The sequence below is a fragment of the Gossypium raimondii genome, chromosome 7 (genome assembly GCF_025698545.1).
Source record: "Gossypium raimondii isolate GPD5lz chromosome 7, ASM2569854v1, whole genome shotgun sequence".
Classification (NCBI taxonomy): domain Eukaryota; kingdom Viridiplantae; phylum Streptophyta; class Magnoliopsida; order Malvales; family Malvaceae; genus Gossypium; species Gossypium raimondii.
The window spans coordinates 53,169,912-53,187,792 of record NC_068571.1 but is presented as its reverse complement, the minus strand read 5'-3'; the positions used below and the strand labels follow the sequence as shown (position 1 = coordinate 53,187,792).

General features: G+C 32.5%; 2 protein-coding genes across 2 annotated transcripts; both read right to left on the bottom strand.

Annotated features, from left to right (window-relative positions):
* Nucleotides 1–5,943: 5,943 nt before the first annotated feature.
* Nucleotides 5,944–8,731, bottom strand: LOC105772719 (uncharacterized). The gene is made up of 3 exons (XM_012594514.2): nucleotides 7,791–8,731; nucleotides 6,666–6,921; nucleotides 5,944–6,461 (listed from the first exon to the last, which is right to left on the bottom strand). Exons 1-3 carry the CDS (start codon nucleotides 8,106–8,108, stop codon nucleotides 6,073–6,075), a joined length of 963 nt encoding a protein of 320 aa, XP_012449968.1. The 5' UTR covers nucleotides 8,109–8,731; the 3' UTR covers nucleotides 5,944–6,072.
* Nucleotides 8,732–11,454: 2,723 nt separating this feature from the next.
* Nucleotides 11,455–15,013, bottom strand: LOC105773421 (uncharacterized). Its single transcript, XM_012595719.2, has 4 exons — nucleotides 13,905–15,013; nucleotides 13,319–13,543; nucleotides 12,290–12,381; nucleotides 11,455–12,163 (listed from the first exon to the last, which is right to left on the bottom strand). The coding sequence occupies exons 1-4, from the start codon at nucleotides 14,970–14,972 to the stop codon at nucleotides 11,524–11,526; spliced, it is 2,025 nt and encodes a 674-aa protein (XP_012451173.1). The 5' UTR covers nucleotides 14,973–15,013; the 3' UTR covers nucleotides 11,455–11,523.
* Nucleotides 15,014–17,881: the final 2,868 nt, after the last annotated feature.

Here is a 17,881-nt window from a genome sequence, read left to right as displayed (position 1 = left end):
TTGACTGCATCCAATCTTCAGCAGCAGATGGATCAATTCCTTTTAGTCTCAAAAACTCCGTGGCACCATATTTCCGTAGCTCTTTAATCGGGGCCCGTCTGACGATGGGTACTGATGTAGTAATAGGTACAGTTCCTGCTACACATTTGTAATGCATCGGCTATAGTTCTTAACAATTGTGAATCATCTCTTTCTCTTCCTACATTAGGAGGCTGATTATTTAATGGATTCACACTAGGTGTAGCAGATTCGGTTTCTTCGAATTCTTGACTTCCAGTATACATTTCCTGTTCATCATCATGCATTCTTTCATCTGACATTTTATCTATAAAACAAAATCAAATAAATATATTAGCATCCAAAAACCCGACTCAGCTTCAACTTAAATGTGGCATGTACATCTAGACTCTATTTCGAGCCCAATTTAGGCCGAGAATCGACTAAACCTTAGCTCTGATACCAATAATTGTAACACCCCCTAACCCCAAACCGTTGCCGGAACGGGGTTACGAGGCATTACCAGACATATCAAACAGTTTACGAATAATTCATAATAAAATAACAATTGTAATATAATTGTATAACTAAATCCATATAATAAACTTTTGAAGTTCAACACATGAATGAAAAAGTGAAATGAAACTCGTTCAAATACTCCGAGGTTTTTTTTTTGTTTTTGTTTTTTTTTTTTTACAAAATTTCGGCAGCATTTCGACTTATTTTTGCATAATACCTCCTGCAATTAAAACCATAGTATTTCCAATCTCAACCAATTCAACCGATTCATTTCACATTCTCAATTCCTATTCTAAATACCTTCTAATCAACTTAATCAACATAATGTCAATTTAAATTTAACAATGTAATAAATTAAATAAAGATCGATAAACTTCTTTCATTATAATTCATAAACTTATACTACTAACATTTTTAATCATTCATACTAAAACATAATAACCTTTATACACATCCTATGTACATGCCACATTACCAAGGAAAATTATACATCACCAAAAGTTTCTTTGAAGTCGGTCCGGTTTTGGATCTTGGATCAAGATTTGACCTCTACAACTGCATGACGGAAACAACCGTGCTGTTGAGTATGCATATACTCGGTGGTATCACTATAATTCAATTTATAATTAAATACATTAAATCACACACATACTTTTCATTACGATTATCACTACTAAGAAACAATTCAATCTTTTAATATTAGCAATTAATTATATATAAATATCATTCTTATTTCTTTATTTAAAATTTCACTCTTCACATATAATATATCATTCGAGATTAGTTTTATCAAGAAATTTATTTCATTTATCCTATTAACTTGACTCGGACTCGGCGGATACAGTTCCAACCAAACACACCAAGAAAAAGAATGTCGAGAATGTGATAAGATGGCGTATTCGACACACAAAGTGCCGAATCGATATTGATAACGATAACAATATTCGACACACGAAGTGCCGAACCGATAACGATAAGATAAGATAAAGATTCGCACATAAGTGCCTAATCGATGGCCGCAAATACCCGTACTCTTCCATATCCTATGGCATGCCAACTATATCCGACTAGCCCGACTAGTTAATAGAGTATTTAATTCACTCTCCAAAGACAATTTCCATTTTAGTTCAAGATCAATTATAAATTCCTTATTTCAATCGGTTTCACAAGATATTACGGTAATTTATTATTCCAGAATTTCACAATTCAATGCAATATACATAACAATATTCAGATTTTCACAATTCACTCAAGACTCAAAACAATATCTAATATTCCATAACTCGATTCAAGATTAGTTTCAATTTCAATACCACATTATAAATTATGATTTATTAAACACTTACCTTAAAATACTTACCACACATCATTAGCAAATTAAACACTTAATAATAATAAAATTTGAATTATAATGATACAAACCGTAATTCCGTGTCTATTCCTCGTCCACTTTTTCTTTTCCTTTCCTCGTGGATGCCTCGGTGCGATATTAGCTACTGAAAAGAAAATAAGATAATTTTCATAATCATTAGCACAACACAATTTACTTGCTGAAATTTTTATCTAACTTTTACTTTAATTTCAATTTAATCCTAACTAAATCTATATATTTTTCTTTCTCAATTCATACCTTCTTGCTACTCAATTTCTTGCCAAACTTATATGTAACTATCTAATTTTTATCATATTTTCATAATTTCGAATTTATTTCAATTTAATCCTAAAATTTAAAACTTATAGTTTAGTTTACAATTCAATCCTTTATTCAATTCCAATCAAAATTTTTATCAAATAAACCCTCAATTCCATCATTATTCAACATAAACCCTACTAAAAAAATCTATTAACTTCCAAAACCTCAACTTATTTTCAACAAAACTAACTTCTAAAACATCTAAATTAAAAGAAAAGGACTTGATTGACTTACCAAGTTAAATTCCAAGCTTTAAAAACCCTATTTTCCTTTTTCTTTCTTTTCTTCTTTCTCCCTGTTTCTCCTCTGTTTCGTCTCTTTCTCTGTTTCTTTGTTCTTTCTATTCTGTTTCTTTTCTTTTGCTTTGTTTTTATTTCCTTTTATTTTATTTACTTTATACTATAATAATATATTTATTCTAAATATCTATTAAATATTCAATCATATATTCACATTTGTACACCATCAACACCATACAATTGTCACTATTTAATTTGTTTACTAAATAAAATCTCATAATATAATTAATTAATTAATTAATATCTTTTACTTAAATTTTAAGTAATTAATAATTATAATACAAGTGTATATTTATACATTATTACACTTGTACCATCTTATCACCACACATTTGTCTTAATTTTAATTTATTCCATAATAAAATAATACAATTAATATAAATTGCAATTTAAATAAATAATAATAATTATTATTATTATATACATATAATATTTATATATAACTTAAATAAGTCTTGAATTTAACGCATATATGCCGCCTCTTTCCATGTAAGTGGCTTAATTGCCACTTTAGCCCTTTTTACTTTCTTTTAATTTATAATTAGACTTTCACTCTTTATTCGATTTGATCCTTTTCTCCTAATTATTCTTAATTAGACTAAATTCACCTAATTAAGCACTCAACTAAACTCATAATTACTTCTAATAATTATTTATGACTCAGTTTACTAAGACGGAAGCCCGATAATATACTTTTCTGGTGCCCATGGATTTTGGGTCGTTACAGGTTTGGGTTCAAGTTCGAACTCGGTTTCGAAGGCAACCCCTAGTAGCAACAATGATGTAGAGAAAGTGAAAGTATTTCATGGAGGAAATTGCCTTGTGTTGATTGCTTTAATTGCATGGATTTTCATATGAGGGGGTTGTTTGTGTTGAAAGTTTGACTTAATGTAGGATCTTTTGGTTGTGTTTGGCTACCATGTTTTGTTTGTAGTTTTCAATATCAAGAACAATAATACAGTCGAAATGCCTTCCTTCAAAATTTTTTTTTTAATATTGAGGGCTAAATCTGTTGAATTTTTTGATTTTTTGACTAAATTGATAGAATGTACAAATATTAGAGGGCTAAATTAGTTGTTAGGCAAAAAAAAAAAGCCCACGTCAACTTTCTGTCATTCATCTAAGGAGGATTGACGGGAGAATAACTAAAATATTTGATTTTGAAAAGTTGGGTGGTTAAATCGAAAAAATAAATAGTTTGTTGGCAAAAGAGACTTAAAGGCATAGTTGGGTGACTATTTTTTATAATTTACCCTGTACTAAAACCGCCCTTAAATTTATGGTTAAATAAGCATCTAACCTATAATTTTTATCTATGAAAGCCTTTGATTTTAATATTAAAGGAAAAATATTTTGAAATTTTAAACTAATTTACATTTAATGTTTACATGAATAATTTTTTTGAAGTGTTTATGTACATAAGGCACATAATCACTCTTTTGAAAATTCTAATTACTCTTTTAAATTTTATGTTGATATTAAAGTGTATATAATTTCTACTGCATCAACAAAAATTAAGATGAAAGCTTCAAATTCAAAATATTTTTCCTTTAATATTAAAATCAAGAGCTTTCACGAGGAAAAAATCATAAGTTAGGGGTTTATTTAACTATATAAATAGTGTATGGGTTCATTTAAATAAATTGGAGTAGTTTAAGGGATTTTTAGTATATTAGCTAAAATTAATTAAATAATTCTAAAATTTAACCGATACAATATTTACTATTTAAAAATAACATGAATTATCTTTCCATCTGCAGTAATTTCAAACAAAAATTGTATTTACATAACTTTAAAAATAAGGTTAAAGAATAAATAACTTTTTAAACAACAAAGGTTAAAGATGAATAGGATGGAATCTGTCAAGTATTTTAACCAATTTCATGCCGACTAAAAGTAAATGTTTAAATTATTTTTAAATTTATTTCAAGATGCTCCAAATTCTTATCATCTTGTATATTTAGAATTTATTTTCTGAGTTGAGTCGATCTGGTGGGCTGATTTGGAAATTGCATGTGCCGCAGCGGGTTGGACATTTCTTATGGCTGGTGCTCCGAGATCGGTTGATGACTAATGGGCTATGTGGTGTTTGTGCGGCGGGTGTGGAAACAACTTTGCATGTCCTTCGGGGCTGTCCGTTTGTTTCACCGATCGGGCAAAGTATTGTTCCACCAGACTTGCATTTGGGTTTTTTTCATGGCGAATGATAGCTGATATTGTGCCCTGAAATATTGTTTTGGGTATCTTTTGTTGGAAATTTTGGTTACGCAGAAATCGTTGTGTGTTCTCTGATGCGTAGGATCAATTCCATCAACTTCAGTCTCATGGAATAAGGCATATAACTCGGCTTTCGATACAACGCGAGGTGGGTACTGTTGATGCACGGTGGGTGCCACCTGCTGTCGGGTGGTCGAAATTGAATACAGATGGTGCTGTCACTCTTTCTGATGGCCACTGGTTGTGCGGCATCTGCCAACATATTGGTATAGGCTTGGTTCTTCAAGCTGAATTGCGCGCTATGGTGGAAGGGATTTGACATGCTCATTGTGGGAAGTGAGTGCGTTCTGGCCGCTGTCCTTGGTTCGCAGAACTTGAATTTAATCAAATAATTCTAATCATCTCAATAATTAAACTTAGATTTCAAAGGTAGAAAATGTATAAGAAGTACAGCACTTTCTGATATTTTGTTATTTTATTGAAAGTTGAACCTGTCAACAATTCTTCAATTAAACCCTTATTCAGGGGAATTTCATTTATAAAGCTCAAATAGTTTTTTACTTTTTTCATTAATATTTTAATAATTCCAACTTCGAAATTTTATTTATTTTTCTTAACTTTTAAATTTATTAATTTAACTAAAAGAATTTTATATATATAAATAAAATAAAAGTCCAGTTAATAATACAGAATTTTACAACAAAACTAAAACCCAATCAATAAATAATGCCAACTCAACTTAATACATTATAATAATATAAATATTTAAATTAATTACTTAATATTTAGAGTCTTATCAATGTCAAACTCTCTATATTATAAGTATCATAAAAATATTAGTAAATCAAATTATATTTTATTCCTCCACTAAAATATTAAATAAATTAATCTATTAATTTTTAAGAGAAAAAATTAATATGCTGTTAATTAAAGATGATTTGATCATGGAAGGATAGGGTATACATCACCAAATAGCTGCAGTTTTCAAGACACCATGGGGCATGCTCTGCAGTTCCTAAGATACACAATGTAAGTTCAACCTCACACGCACACACACTAAATCTAGGGTAATAAACCCACTTCGACCCCTGAAGCTACCGCTCAAGTTCCTAATATACTGCTGTGCACAAATTACCAGTAAAATAGCATTGCATTTGAGCTTCAAACGAACATTTATATTTTTCTCTCTTAAATCAAAATGCCATGTTAAAACTCCAATTGACCAAAAACCATATACTGATGTTTATTTTCGCATTAACAAAAAACGAACAAAGGGAGGGTAAAATGTCCATGATGTTGAAAGTTATAAATGATAAAACCAAAAAACCCGAAAACCTTTCACCTACTTTACCGCACCGGCTGCTGATTGTAGTGATTCTTTTCCTTCTTCTTTGCAGCAGCAAGCCTTGCACTTCTCGCAGCAGCCTCGTTGGCGGCAGCTCGTGCCGCGGCATCCATCTCTTTACTCGATTTTTTCTTTTTAGCTGAAGCAACTTTTTTCAGCTTCTCTTTCACATCAACAGCAGGCGTCTCTTCTGGCTTATTGGTTTCACCGGCTTCTTTGGCATCGTTTCCGATGTTAACACTGCCTTCACCTGGGACCTGTGATGATTCTTTCGCCTCCTTCGATGATTTATCCTTCTTTTTCTTCTTTTTGGCGCTCTTGCTCTCGGCTGGAGTTTTTTCTTTCTTTTCGATTTTCCCATTGCTCTCTGAAATTTTCCCCTGTTCATCACCTGCGATCAGTACCAGCACGTGAAAAACTATTAAGAAATCAATAAACAGTGAATACTCGTAACAATCAATCAATACTTGACGTAAAGTCTCAGTTTCCAACTTCAACCTTTAGAAGTTTATGATTTCAACTCGTTACATTTTCAGATAAATGCTATTTGTCCCGTTGAAAGACTAAGAAGCATAAGTGCGTTGATATTAATTACCATGGGAATCATTCGAGCCACCTGTCTGCTGTTTCGTATATCCTAACTCAGCAAGAACAGCATCCAGTTCCTCGAGCCCTTTCTTCTTCAGTTCCTTCTTCGAAAGCTGTCTTTCCGCTTCTTTATTAACCGCAGATGCTTCGGGAGGCTTGGTAGTAACCGGCTGCACTTCTACTGGTGTCTCAGCTTCGTTTTCATGTTCTTCTTCAACTTCATCATCGACTTCGTCAAGACCATCTTCCTCGCTTTCACTTTCCTGGAATGCAAAAACAAAATAAAACCAAATCTATAATATCCTTATCGCATTTTTAAAAGTTTGTTTGCTTCAAATGATAATATATGGTAGTAAAAGATATGGTTATACACAACATCAAACTTAGTAATACCATAAAAAGAACCAATATTCGAAAGATTCAATATGGAAAGACATTCACTACTGTCAGCTAATTCAGAAGCACAAAATAGCACCAAGTTTACAGGCATAAATATTTTGTAACTCGATTGCTATTTAGTTGAACGTTAACCCTAACCGAAAAAGACCAAATAAGGACTAAATACAAGTGCAAGCAAAATTAATAGGCATTCAACAGTTAAACACAGGACATCAATCACACGTACATGTGTAAACCGGATAGAGTGAAACCTAATATACACAACACCATACATGTGTTAGCTTCAAGAATCGAGTTTAACTTCATTTTAAAGTCTAAAGAATGATCAAATCAATAGAACCATTCATCAATATCCTATCAATCCGGAGTTTAAAATAAAAACAAACAAAAAGTATCTAATTTAGCAACTACATAGAACATGTATGTTATCAAACATAATTAGTTCATCATGAATCATGAATGCCTTTGAAGACACTATGCCTAACAAGACATGGACCCTCCATACATACAAATTTCATCATGATGTTCATAAATCCACACAAGCATTGTTACATTTACATCTACAAGATTCATAATCATCATCCATGAACAAAATCATCCCTTCCATCACCAAACACATACATACTTTCATGACCCAAGATTATATCGTACATAAACATACGTATATTAACAACATCAATAAAGCAACAAATCATCTAATGATAACCCAAAAAAAAAAAAACGAAGTGCTGACCTCTAAAGTAGGTTCAGGTTCTTTAGGAATGCCCCAAGCAGAACCAGGAGGAGCCATTGAAGCATAATAATCATCATCATCTTCTTCATCAACATCAGCCCAAGACTTAACCTTTAGAGGTGATGGGGCCCAAAACACCTCTTTTTTCTCTGCTTCATTTCCCAACCCTTTCAACCCTTTGCTCTTAGAAGATGAACCCAGATTTTCCTTTTCACCCCCCTTCTTCTTCTTCTTCTTCAAACTACCAAGAGCAGCAAAAACATTGGTGCTGTTAATCACCAAAGGAGCCTCCTTCCTGCCTTTCCCTCCTCCCGCCATTTTTTCTTTTTTATCTCTTATCCAATCCTTCCCCCACGCCAAAAAATAGAACTTTTTTTTATAGAATTGTAACTATAACAGTAGTTTATCAAAGAAACGATTTTTAAGCAATGGAAAATTCTGGGGTTGCAGAAAAAAAGTTAAAAAAAAAAAAGGGGAAATTTTGATATTTTTAGAGTGAAATAAACGTGAAACTGATAAAAAGGTTGAATTTTTTTGGTTGGGTTTTCAGGGATGATCTGAGAAATGGCGGAAAATATTGTGATGAACCACGTTTTTGGTTTCTGGAAATAGGGAAAACGAATATTATATATATATAAAATAAAAAGAACAAAAGTGAAGGAAGCAAGGTGTTCTTCAAATGTAGGTTAAGTGTTTACAAGTTTCTTATGTAAAAATAAATACAAAAAAGAAAACTGAGATGAAATAAAGAACGAAAAGAAAACCCTTTTCTCTTCTTTTATGTTTTTCCCTTTTTAAAAAAATTGCCCTTTTTTTTTTCTGTTTGGAATCTGGGAAAATTTATTTTCGTTATAGAAAGAAACGTGGCGAATGATGGGTCTTTCTTAGGGCAAATGCACGTAAATGGGTTTCAAAGGTTGGATTTTTTTTTGTTTTACTTTTTTGATTTTAGGGTACTTAATGGTGGGTGCTGTGTTTAGAGATGTAGGGATTTTAAGTGAAGTTGGATGAATATGAACCGTTAGATTTACTGATGATCAGATTGGACTTTGTGGTTGGGAAGAAATGGCCCATTGGACCTTTTGGCAATTTTTTTGTGAAATTAAAAAATAAAATAAATAAATGGTACTTATGGTGGATAGTAAGAAAAGAAATTTTACAAGACATTTGGCTATCATGCAAATATTTGGACCCACTTTATAAATAAATGTAACTAAATTTTTTTATTTAAAAATAAAGATTAGATCATAATTCTTTTTTTTAAATTAGATCATAATTTTCAATCTCTCTACTCAAAAATTAATTAAGGTATTTGTTAGTAGTATTTTCTTTTTTTCATACTTTAAAATTAGGTAGCCTAATTATGTTTTAGTGATAATAATATAAACATTTAATGTTATTAGTGGGTTTAAATTAATAAATAATTTGGTTGGCATTCGGTATTGTTGTTATTGTAACAATAAGGAGAATATGAGTTAAAACGTATTTAAGCTCGTTATTTCTTTGATTTAAGGGTTAAAATTAATAAAATCATTAGTTATTGTTCTTAAAATGATGTGCTTGCTTTTTTTTTTGTATTTAGTCACACAATAAGGGTTACGTGAAATTTCAATTAATCATGTTAAATTAATAATAAATTTACAAGATAAAACAACATTTAGTCTTTGAACTTGGTAACTTTTTCACTTTAGTCCTTGAACTTTATTTTGGTCTACATTAATATCGAACATGATAGTTTTTCTTAATTTGGTCGTAAACTTGGATTTTATTGACTTATGATGACATGACACTCCAAATGTTTTTAAATGATTTTTGTATTTTTTAGATTTTATATATTTGTAAAAAAAATAAGTGATGATGTGATATAATTTTAAAGTGCCACATCATCACTCCTTAATAAAATCCAAGTTAAATATCAAATTGAGAAAAGTTACCAAGTTTCTGGATAAATATAGACCAAAAATTGTTTGGAGACCAAGTTTAGAAGAATAGTCAAGTTCAAGGGCTAAATGTTGCTTTATCCTTGTTGAGTGGGGTTGGATCTTAGACCCTCAACGAAAGGTAGTGTCCCGCTGGAAGCACCTTAGTCGATGTAATTACGACATGCAAGCTCACTTTCCATATGTAGACACTTTTTAAATTTATTTTAAAAGGAATAGTCATCTCTAGAGCTATTATAACATGGCTCCATATACATTATGGTTATTACTACAATTAAACTACTTACGGTTTGACTCGATTATAAACGATTTAAATGCATATCGTTTGAAGTTATAATTGTACTTGTAAAATAAATTTACATATATTTACATATCATTCAAGTGTTTGATATTTTTATAAAAGTTGTCACCACTTTAACACCAATAACAAACGAGTCATTAATTTAGACTTACTCATAAAAAAATTAAATTACGAGAAAATAAAGGAGAAGGATTAAATTTTGAATCTGTAGGAAGAGTAAAACTAAAAATAAAGTCGCACTCTAAATAAATTGTCTTTGTTAAATAAAATACATTTCCATGGACTAAACAATCACATGTTACCAAGGGGCACTCGTGGACCTTGATGTGCAACATATTTCTTTATATATCCTCTGCTATGATTTATATCTTAGCTTTATTTAGTGAGAGCACAGGTTTGGACCATATTAATAAAATTTAAATAATAATTTATTGTTTGAAATATAAGTTATTTTTGCTCTGATAAAATGATTAACTAAAGGCAAAAAGAAATCCATATTTAATATGTACAATTAAAATACTTTTCAAAGAAATGAATGAAAGGGGGAGAGCTAAGCTAAAGGAAGATGCCTAATTTGCCGACTCAAAGCTAAACTTACTTGTGGCTTGTGGGAATATAGGCAAACTCGAGAATTTCGGTCAAACTTTGGTGATGCTTGGGCCCAACCGCATTCAAAATGTTAAACCTTGAAGAATTTAAAAATTCCATTTAATTAATTTATTTTTTTTATAATAATTAAGTTATATAAGATATTATTGATAAATAAAGGTAATGGTTTGGTATAAAGAGTTACTAAAAATAATGGTAAAAAATTATATTTGGTCTTTATCATTTACTTTAGTGTTGAGACGATGTATTTACAAAAAGGGATTAGTTTGGTATGGTTTGCAACCTGTAAGTGCAAGCGATATTGTAGTGGATGTCAACTAACAATATTGTTGAAGTTAATGTGAAAAGACTGAATAATATGTCATCAAACTTGAAAGGGTGATGAATTGACCTAACAAGAAAATTTCTCCATGTATCTTTTGGGAAATGTGTTGGTCTAACATATGTGACGCGACTTTTTTTTATTATACGAATCTAAGACTATACTCTTGGTGAAGTCAAGATCAAGTTTCACTAAGTTTTATCTTTAAATATAGTTGTTTAGTGGCTTGATGAAGGATGATGTGACAAGTATATAGTAAATTTGATCAAATTCAAAAATAATAAACTCAAATTCGAAAATAATAATGACCCAAAACGGTGTAAACTTGTAAAAATCTAAATAAATAATTCAAAATATTTCAAAGTTTAAAATAACAAATTTAAAAACACTAGACTCGAAGATCTCGAACCAAAAATTCAAATACCTAACCAAATTTCAAAAAGCACCGACAAAATGAATTTTGATATGCCAAAACCATGCTATTTGCATTACTTACATAAAGGACATAACTTTTTATTCAGAAACCAAATAACTTAAAACAAATAAACAGAGTAATAATATTCAATATAAGGATAAATGTGAGGAATTATCAAAAGTGCTACCCACATGCTGAATAACAAACCCATAGATTTTCCTCTTCAATTTCTCAACCATGTGAACCAATACCTCATCCCCTTTCAAAACCGCCCGGTCTAACCAATCATTGACCCGTTTCAATTGTGATAAAACCGCTGCAATGGAACCACAATCTAATACTAATGCTTTCAAGGACTCTTCGATGAAACCAATAAACCACATTTGCATCTCAACTTTCAAGTTCATTGCAAAGTGCATTGTCTCTTTCATCCCTTCACCTCTAGTCCACATTGCAGCATTATTATTTTGCTGCAGCTGTGGGATTGAACTGGTTTTGAGTTGGTTTTTGGGTGAAGCATGCTGAGACAGGTTTATTTGTAAAGCTGATAGAGATTCATTGTTTTGAGGGGTTAGAAGGGAGACTATTTCAAGATCAGTTGTCACTGCAGCTTCAACCCATAGAGAAGATGATTTCGAGTGTTCTTCGATGCCAGATTTGCAACCAGCTGCAACAGTTTCAGCAATTCCAGTGTACTTTACGACATCGTCGTAAATGGATAAAAATCGGTCAATGGTTGGCAAAGGATTCCCAGCCTTGGATTTAGAGGAAAGTTCTGAAAACATGCTGGAACCATATATGGTTGGGAGTATAAAATTAGGCACAGACTATAAGCCTTTTAGGCCTATGCATCAAGTTATTTGCTACATTTATTTATATGCTTAATATTGCAATATTTTAATGGATCCAAACCTTAGATTCCTAACAAGAGACTCGGCAGTTATGGCCTCCTCCAATGCCTCTGCTGCAGTTTTAGAAGCAAGAACTCTCCTTTGCATAGCTTCCTGCATTCATACAATGTATTTTGTTTAACTATATATTTTGTTCTCATTTGCTTATCATTAAAGTGTATTCAAGTCTATCAACATTCCTGCAAATCCCTAGGCATTAACCCTAGATTATGTTCTAGATCCAAATCAAATAAAGGAATGCAGTTTAAGGCATCAACAATTGAAATGCCTTGATCTATGATTAGAGTCATTTGCTACGGACAAAACTCCAATGCTACAGAAATTATCTAATATTTAGGTAAGACTTTTAAGCACAATATCAACAGAGAGACCTTGATGGTTTGAAATACATGTGGCCAATATTTTTTTAAAAAGTAATACAAGTATAATTATAAATAATATTATATAAAGCACAACTTAACTGAAACTGAAATATATCTTACTTGCGTCCAATACATATCTAAATATGAGTAAAGAGATGTAATTCTCTAAAAACCCACCAAATACATGAAATAGCTTCACTTTCACATAACATATTTTGTTTAAATCTAAACTTTTGGATAATAACAACAGTTCAACGATGGTGACAAGCACTCATTAGTGGCGATACTAGTTTTCCCACAATCATAGCATTCTACTTATGTGTGAATAATGAAACTTCAATACGGTTTCAACAGCATTGAAAATTTTGAATAACCAATGACATTTGCTAACAACAAAGACTAGACACAATTAGTACTATTTACCAAGTGTTAAGCATGAAAGTATAAGAAGTTAATTCTTTACTAGAAACTACAGCATATTTATTTCTACTCTACCAAATCCATCACATCACCTTTTTTTCAGTTTAGACAAGATAATATCAGAAAGCAAGCATCTTAAACAGGAAATTGGAATCAAACAAGCACTCTCTTAATTGGAAAGCAAGCAGAAAAAGCAAAAATAAGATGGATTTGATAGCTTCTTGATAAATCCCGACACAACCCCATACCTTTCCAAGCTTTGCAAGGTCAGCAGAAAGGGTATCCCATGAAACACTGCCATCAGTCCATTTCTTTTCATGGACGGTGATTCCCAGAGCTCCACTCCCACGTGCTGGTTTCTCTGCGGCAGAACCATCTTTAGGTGAACTAGCTTTTCTTTTCTCATTGCTTGAAGAATTTCCATCATTGGATTTCTGACTATGTACATCAGTTAAACGTCTTGAAATGGCCGTCTGGGAAAAGAAAATATATTGCCGAAAAGTCAGAAAATTCGGCAACAAAGAGGCACATAAAACTCAAATTCTACATGATACTCTACTAGAAAATATTCCATGCTCTCATTCTTGATTCCTTGAAAGCATAATTGGTTCTGTCTCCAGTTTCCATTTTCTTTAAATAGGAACCTTAAAGACCATTGAAAACTTTTAACTATTTTTAAAAGAAAATTAATGTGGGATTTTCCATTAGTAGTAGAATGAGAATAAAGAGATTATCTGATGCAATTACATATCAATTTTCACATAAGCCTAATCTTCTTAGGATTTTAGAGATTAATTAATCAAGCTAGCAAACTAAGAAAGCCAACTTAATTACCTGAGTCCGCAAAATAGCTTGCAGATCCGGCTTAGTCTTAACATAAGCTTTCTCCTTCAGCTCCCCTGAACCCTTCTCTGGTTGCTCATCCCAGCTCTTCCTACTACTCTTGGCAGAACCCACCAAAGCTTCGGACGCCTTCGAAATCCCAGCAACAATGGTTGCCATCTTCTTCTTCGAATCCCCTACAGCCGGCGAAACCTTCAACCCTCCGGCCAACCTCTTCGCCGGAGAAAGTGACGGTCTTCGAGCACCTGGTGATGCTTGCTTCCTCCCGTTGGGAGAAGGTTGCCTATACCTCGAAGGTACCATGATCACCGACTCTCTCCCAATTTTCTTATTATCTTCCTTCCCTGCCATCAAGCTCGGTACCATGCATTTCGAAGGTAACGGAGATGCGGATCTCTTTCCTTTCCCCGCCGGAGAAGGATCTCTTTCCACAACCGCCGCACTGGTTTTCTTCACAGTCGAAACCGAACGTTTGGAAGCCACCGGAGACGAAAACCTTTCCGAATTTTCATTAACTTCGACGTTATCTCTAGGCACGAGAGGCTGCTTTGTTCTAGGATTTTCAATTTTCGAATCCTTATTTCCACTTTGAGTTGGTTGCTCCAACTTCTTGTTAGACAAATAAACTGCAACCGGATCCGAGGAGAATTCGGATACGGGTTGTACAACGAAATCCCTCTTGGAAGACGAAATGCGAGCAATGAGAGGGTCCGGTGAACCAACGAAAGCGTGACGACCAGCAATCGGTCGGATACCAGAGACACGTGGCACGGGAGATTCAAAATGGAAGCGATCAACGTAAACGAACTGACCTAGCTGGAGCCGATTGGAGAGTATCAATTCACTGTCGCGATCGGAGAGGGAGACGTAGGTGGAGTTAAGGGAATCGGAGAGTTGAACATAGAAACCATGGTTGGCCCAGAGTTCGTCAGATCCGGCAAGAGCCGGAACGATGCCGATTACTTGGAGGAGGCCTGAACGGTGGTCGCCGGCGACACGGGCGGAGGAATTCATTGATTGGAGGAGCTTGAGGAGGATACCGGGAGTAAGCGAAGCCATAACGAGGGAGCGTAATACAGAGAGAAAGGGAGGGGCGTAAAGAAAGAGGAAATGGATTGTGGAGTATTTAACCGTTACGAATTACGAGATTCAAATTCAAAAAAGCCCGCTAATATTGTTTTTCCTAACTAAAGAGAATCGAACGGCTTATCAAAACTCGCCACGTCGCTTCTTCTCGTTGTACTATGATACCGGACGCAGCGAGATCACCTCGATGAACAAAATCTACTGCTAGATCGCAGCTTTGTTATTAATATTGATCAAATACAGTGTTTATCAGTAATTAAATTATGAGTAAATTTTTGTTTCGATCACTCAATTAAATTAATTTATAATTTAGTTATTAAATTATTTAATAAATTTCATTTAAATCATTAGTTATTAATATCGATGCTGTATGGTTTTCTTTGTTTGCATTACTTATGTCAATTAAAAACTCTTTTTCTCCATGTCTTCTACAATTTAATTTTTTTTCATAAAACAGCTTTAGACGTCACAAATCTACAAACCAAAATTTAGACAATTTTTTTCTCCTATCTCTGACACTGAACGTTAGATCAATTTGAATCTAAGGTATGTTTTTCTATTCATTGACATAGGTCCACCGTACTGATCGTTAAATTGTCGCTTAAAGCTCGTTTGTGGAACTTAAAAAAAAAAACCTTAATAGCCCAGTAACTTAAACAAAAAATTTTGAATAGTTCAGTGACTTAAATAAAAAAAACTTTTGAATAGTTCAATGACAAAATTGTGACTTTTTTTAGTTAAGTGACCAAAACGAAAACTTATCATAGTTCAGTGATTAATAGTATAATTTACCCTAAAAATTAAATCAAGTTACTTCTTTGTTTTAAAAATTAGGGTTAAATCGCTATTTAAGGCTTGAACTGCAATTATTCACATATCGGGGCATGATTTTTTTTTTCTCCAAGTTAAGCCTTAAACTTGGCCATTGTTCCCACATTAAGGCTTAAACTAGGCAAGTGTTCCCACATTGGAGCTTAATTTCTTTTGTCCAAGTTAGTCCCTAAACTTTGCAATTGTTCTCATATTGGAGCCTATACTTGACAATTGTTACCACATTAAGGCATGAACTTTAGGGGTTTTAAAGAAACATTATGGACTAACTTGGACAAAATAAAATTCAAGTCCCAATGTGGGAGCAATTGCCAAGTTTATGTTCTAATTTGGACAAAAAGAAGTCTAGGCCTTAATATAAGAATAGTTGCCAAGTTGAAGGCCTACCTCGGACAAAAAAATTTCAAGCTCTAATATAAGAATAATTGTCAAATTCATTGCTTAAATTTTGATTTAACCCTAAAAATTTATAATTCAATGGTTAATAAGCCACAAAAATTCAAGAAATAGACAAATGGAGAATGTCAAGGGTTATGGGTTGGGTGATGTAGAATTTGGGTTAAATTTGAGTATAATATTAATACATTTTATACTTATTCAAATTTGGTTTTGCTTAAAGTATGAGTTTGAAAGTTTGTCCAAATCCGCTTATATTTATAAATAGTTAATCCAAATTTATTTTTATTTTTAACATTTAATACTTTTATATATTATTTTCATTTATTAGAAATTTACATACAAACAAAGATAACATTTTTTAATGTAAAAAAATTACATTACATTATTATAGGTTTAATTTTTATATAATATATTACAAATTTATAAAATATGTTAGGTCAAATTGGGCTCGAGACTAATTCATATTTTTTATTTGTACAAACTCATACTTTAAAATTGGAATAAGTATTTTTATTCAACTAGTTTAGTTAAAAACAATGGCAAGCTTTCTAACGCCAAACAAGAACTACAGGGAGCAAGTATATCCAAAGGGCAGATTGAGCATAGGCGAATACCGATAATATGATGTAAAACCTTAGTTGGGCCAATCTATTTTTTGGGGAATTAGAGTCCAAATTATTAAATTTAATTTTCCTGTAACCTAACTTTGGCACTCACTAAGAAGGTGAAGGGATTATTGGGGTTTAAATAAACAATTTGAACATAAATAGAATTGAAAAGAGAAAAGTAAAAATATTTGCTTGTAATAATCAAAAGAAAATAGAAAACTATGTCTTTGTAGTTGGAGCATTAGCTAAAGGTCTCTCCATCTTAGAGATTCTCTGTGTTGACAGTAATTTAATAGTGGTTCGTAAAAATAAAAAGAAGGGTTTCTGAGGAAAAAGAAAAGAAAAATTGTTATTTACAGTTCGCTCCTTCCATTTTACCGTACAAATCCTTAATTTCAGCTATTTCTTCTTCTTCTTCTTCTTCTCACCTGAAACCTTGATGACAATTGAAGCTTGAGACCCAGCTTTGTCGAATCCATGTCTGCAAACAGCTTTTGCTTTTCTTTTTGGTCATGATTTACAGTAAGAACTACTTTTTTTCAATCTGAAATAGAATGAACATGCCAACACAAAAGCATGGAGACACAACGTCCGAGGATGTAAAACCGGGTTTTCTGCTGCTTTGCCATCTACGAACACCGTTTCCTCAAACTGGGTTTCCGAGATCGGCAACGAAGTTTCCTTTTGGAGCTTGAAACCAAGTATGGAGTTGCAGCCATGGCCGACTTTGCTTGGATTTTGGTGGTTGTTGTTGTTGATGATGAATCTACTTTGGAGTTTGAGGAGCACAACTACAAAATGACTTCTTTTAAGGCCTACTTATATAACCACAACCTTAATTTCAACTCACCTGGTTTGGTTCGTGGAGATTTTAAATTTTGGTTAAAATATGTTCTAAGTCTCTATACTCTTAAAAACTTTAGCATTTAGTCCTTATTCTTTCATTTTCATTACAAGTCTTTATTTATTTTTAATTACATTACTACAAAGTAAGTTTTTCTATTTTAATTTCAAACTTTCACACCAACAAATTTAACCAAAAAA

Bases quoted from the DNA above. Each gene is read 5' to 3' on its own strand.
- LOC105772719 (XM_012594514.2), bottom strand. From the start codon at position 8,108: ATGGCGGGAGGAGGGAAAGGCAGGAAGGAGGCTCCTTTGGTGATTAAC. The intron at 6,922-7,790 runs GTCAGCACTTCG...TTTGCATTCCAG, and splicing joins AACCTGAACCTACTTTAGAG to GAAAGTGAAAGCGAGGAAGA. The intron at 6,462-6,665 runs GTAATTAATATC...TACTGATCGCAG, and splicing joins TGGCTCGAATGATTCCCATG to GTGATGAACAGGGGAAAATT.
- LOC105773421 (XM_012595719.2), bottom strand. From the start codon at position 14,972: ATGGCTTCGCTTACTCCCGGTATCCTCCTCAAGCTCCTCCAATCAATG. The intron at 12,382-13,318 runs GTATGGGGTTGT...GTATGAATGCAG, and splicing joins ACCTTGCAAAGCTTGGAAAG to GAAGCTATGCAAAGGAGAGT. The intron at 12,164-12,289 runs GTTTGGATCCAT...ATATGGTTCCAG, and splicing joins TCTCTTGTTAGGAATCTAAG to CATGTTTTCAGAACTTTCCT.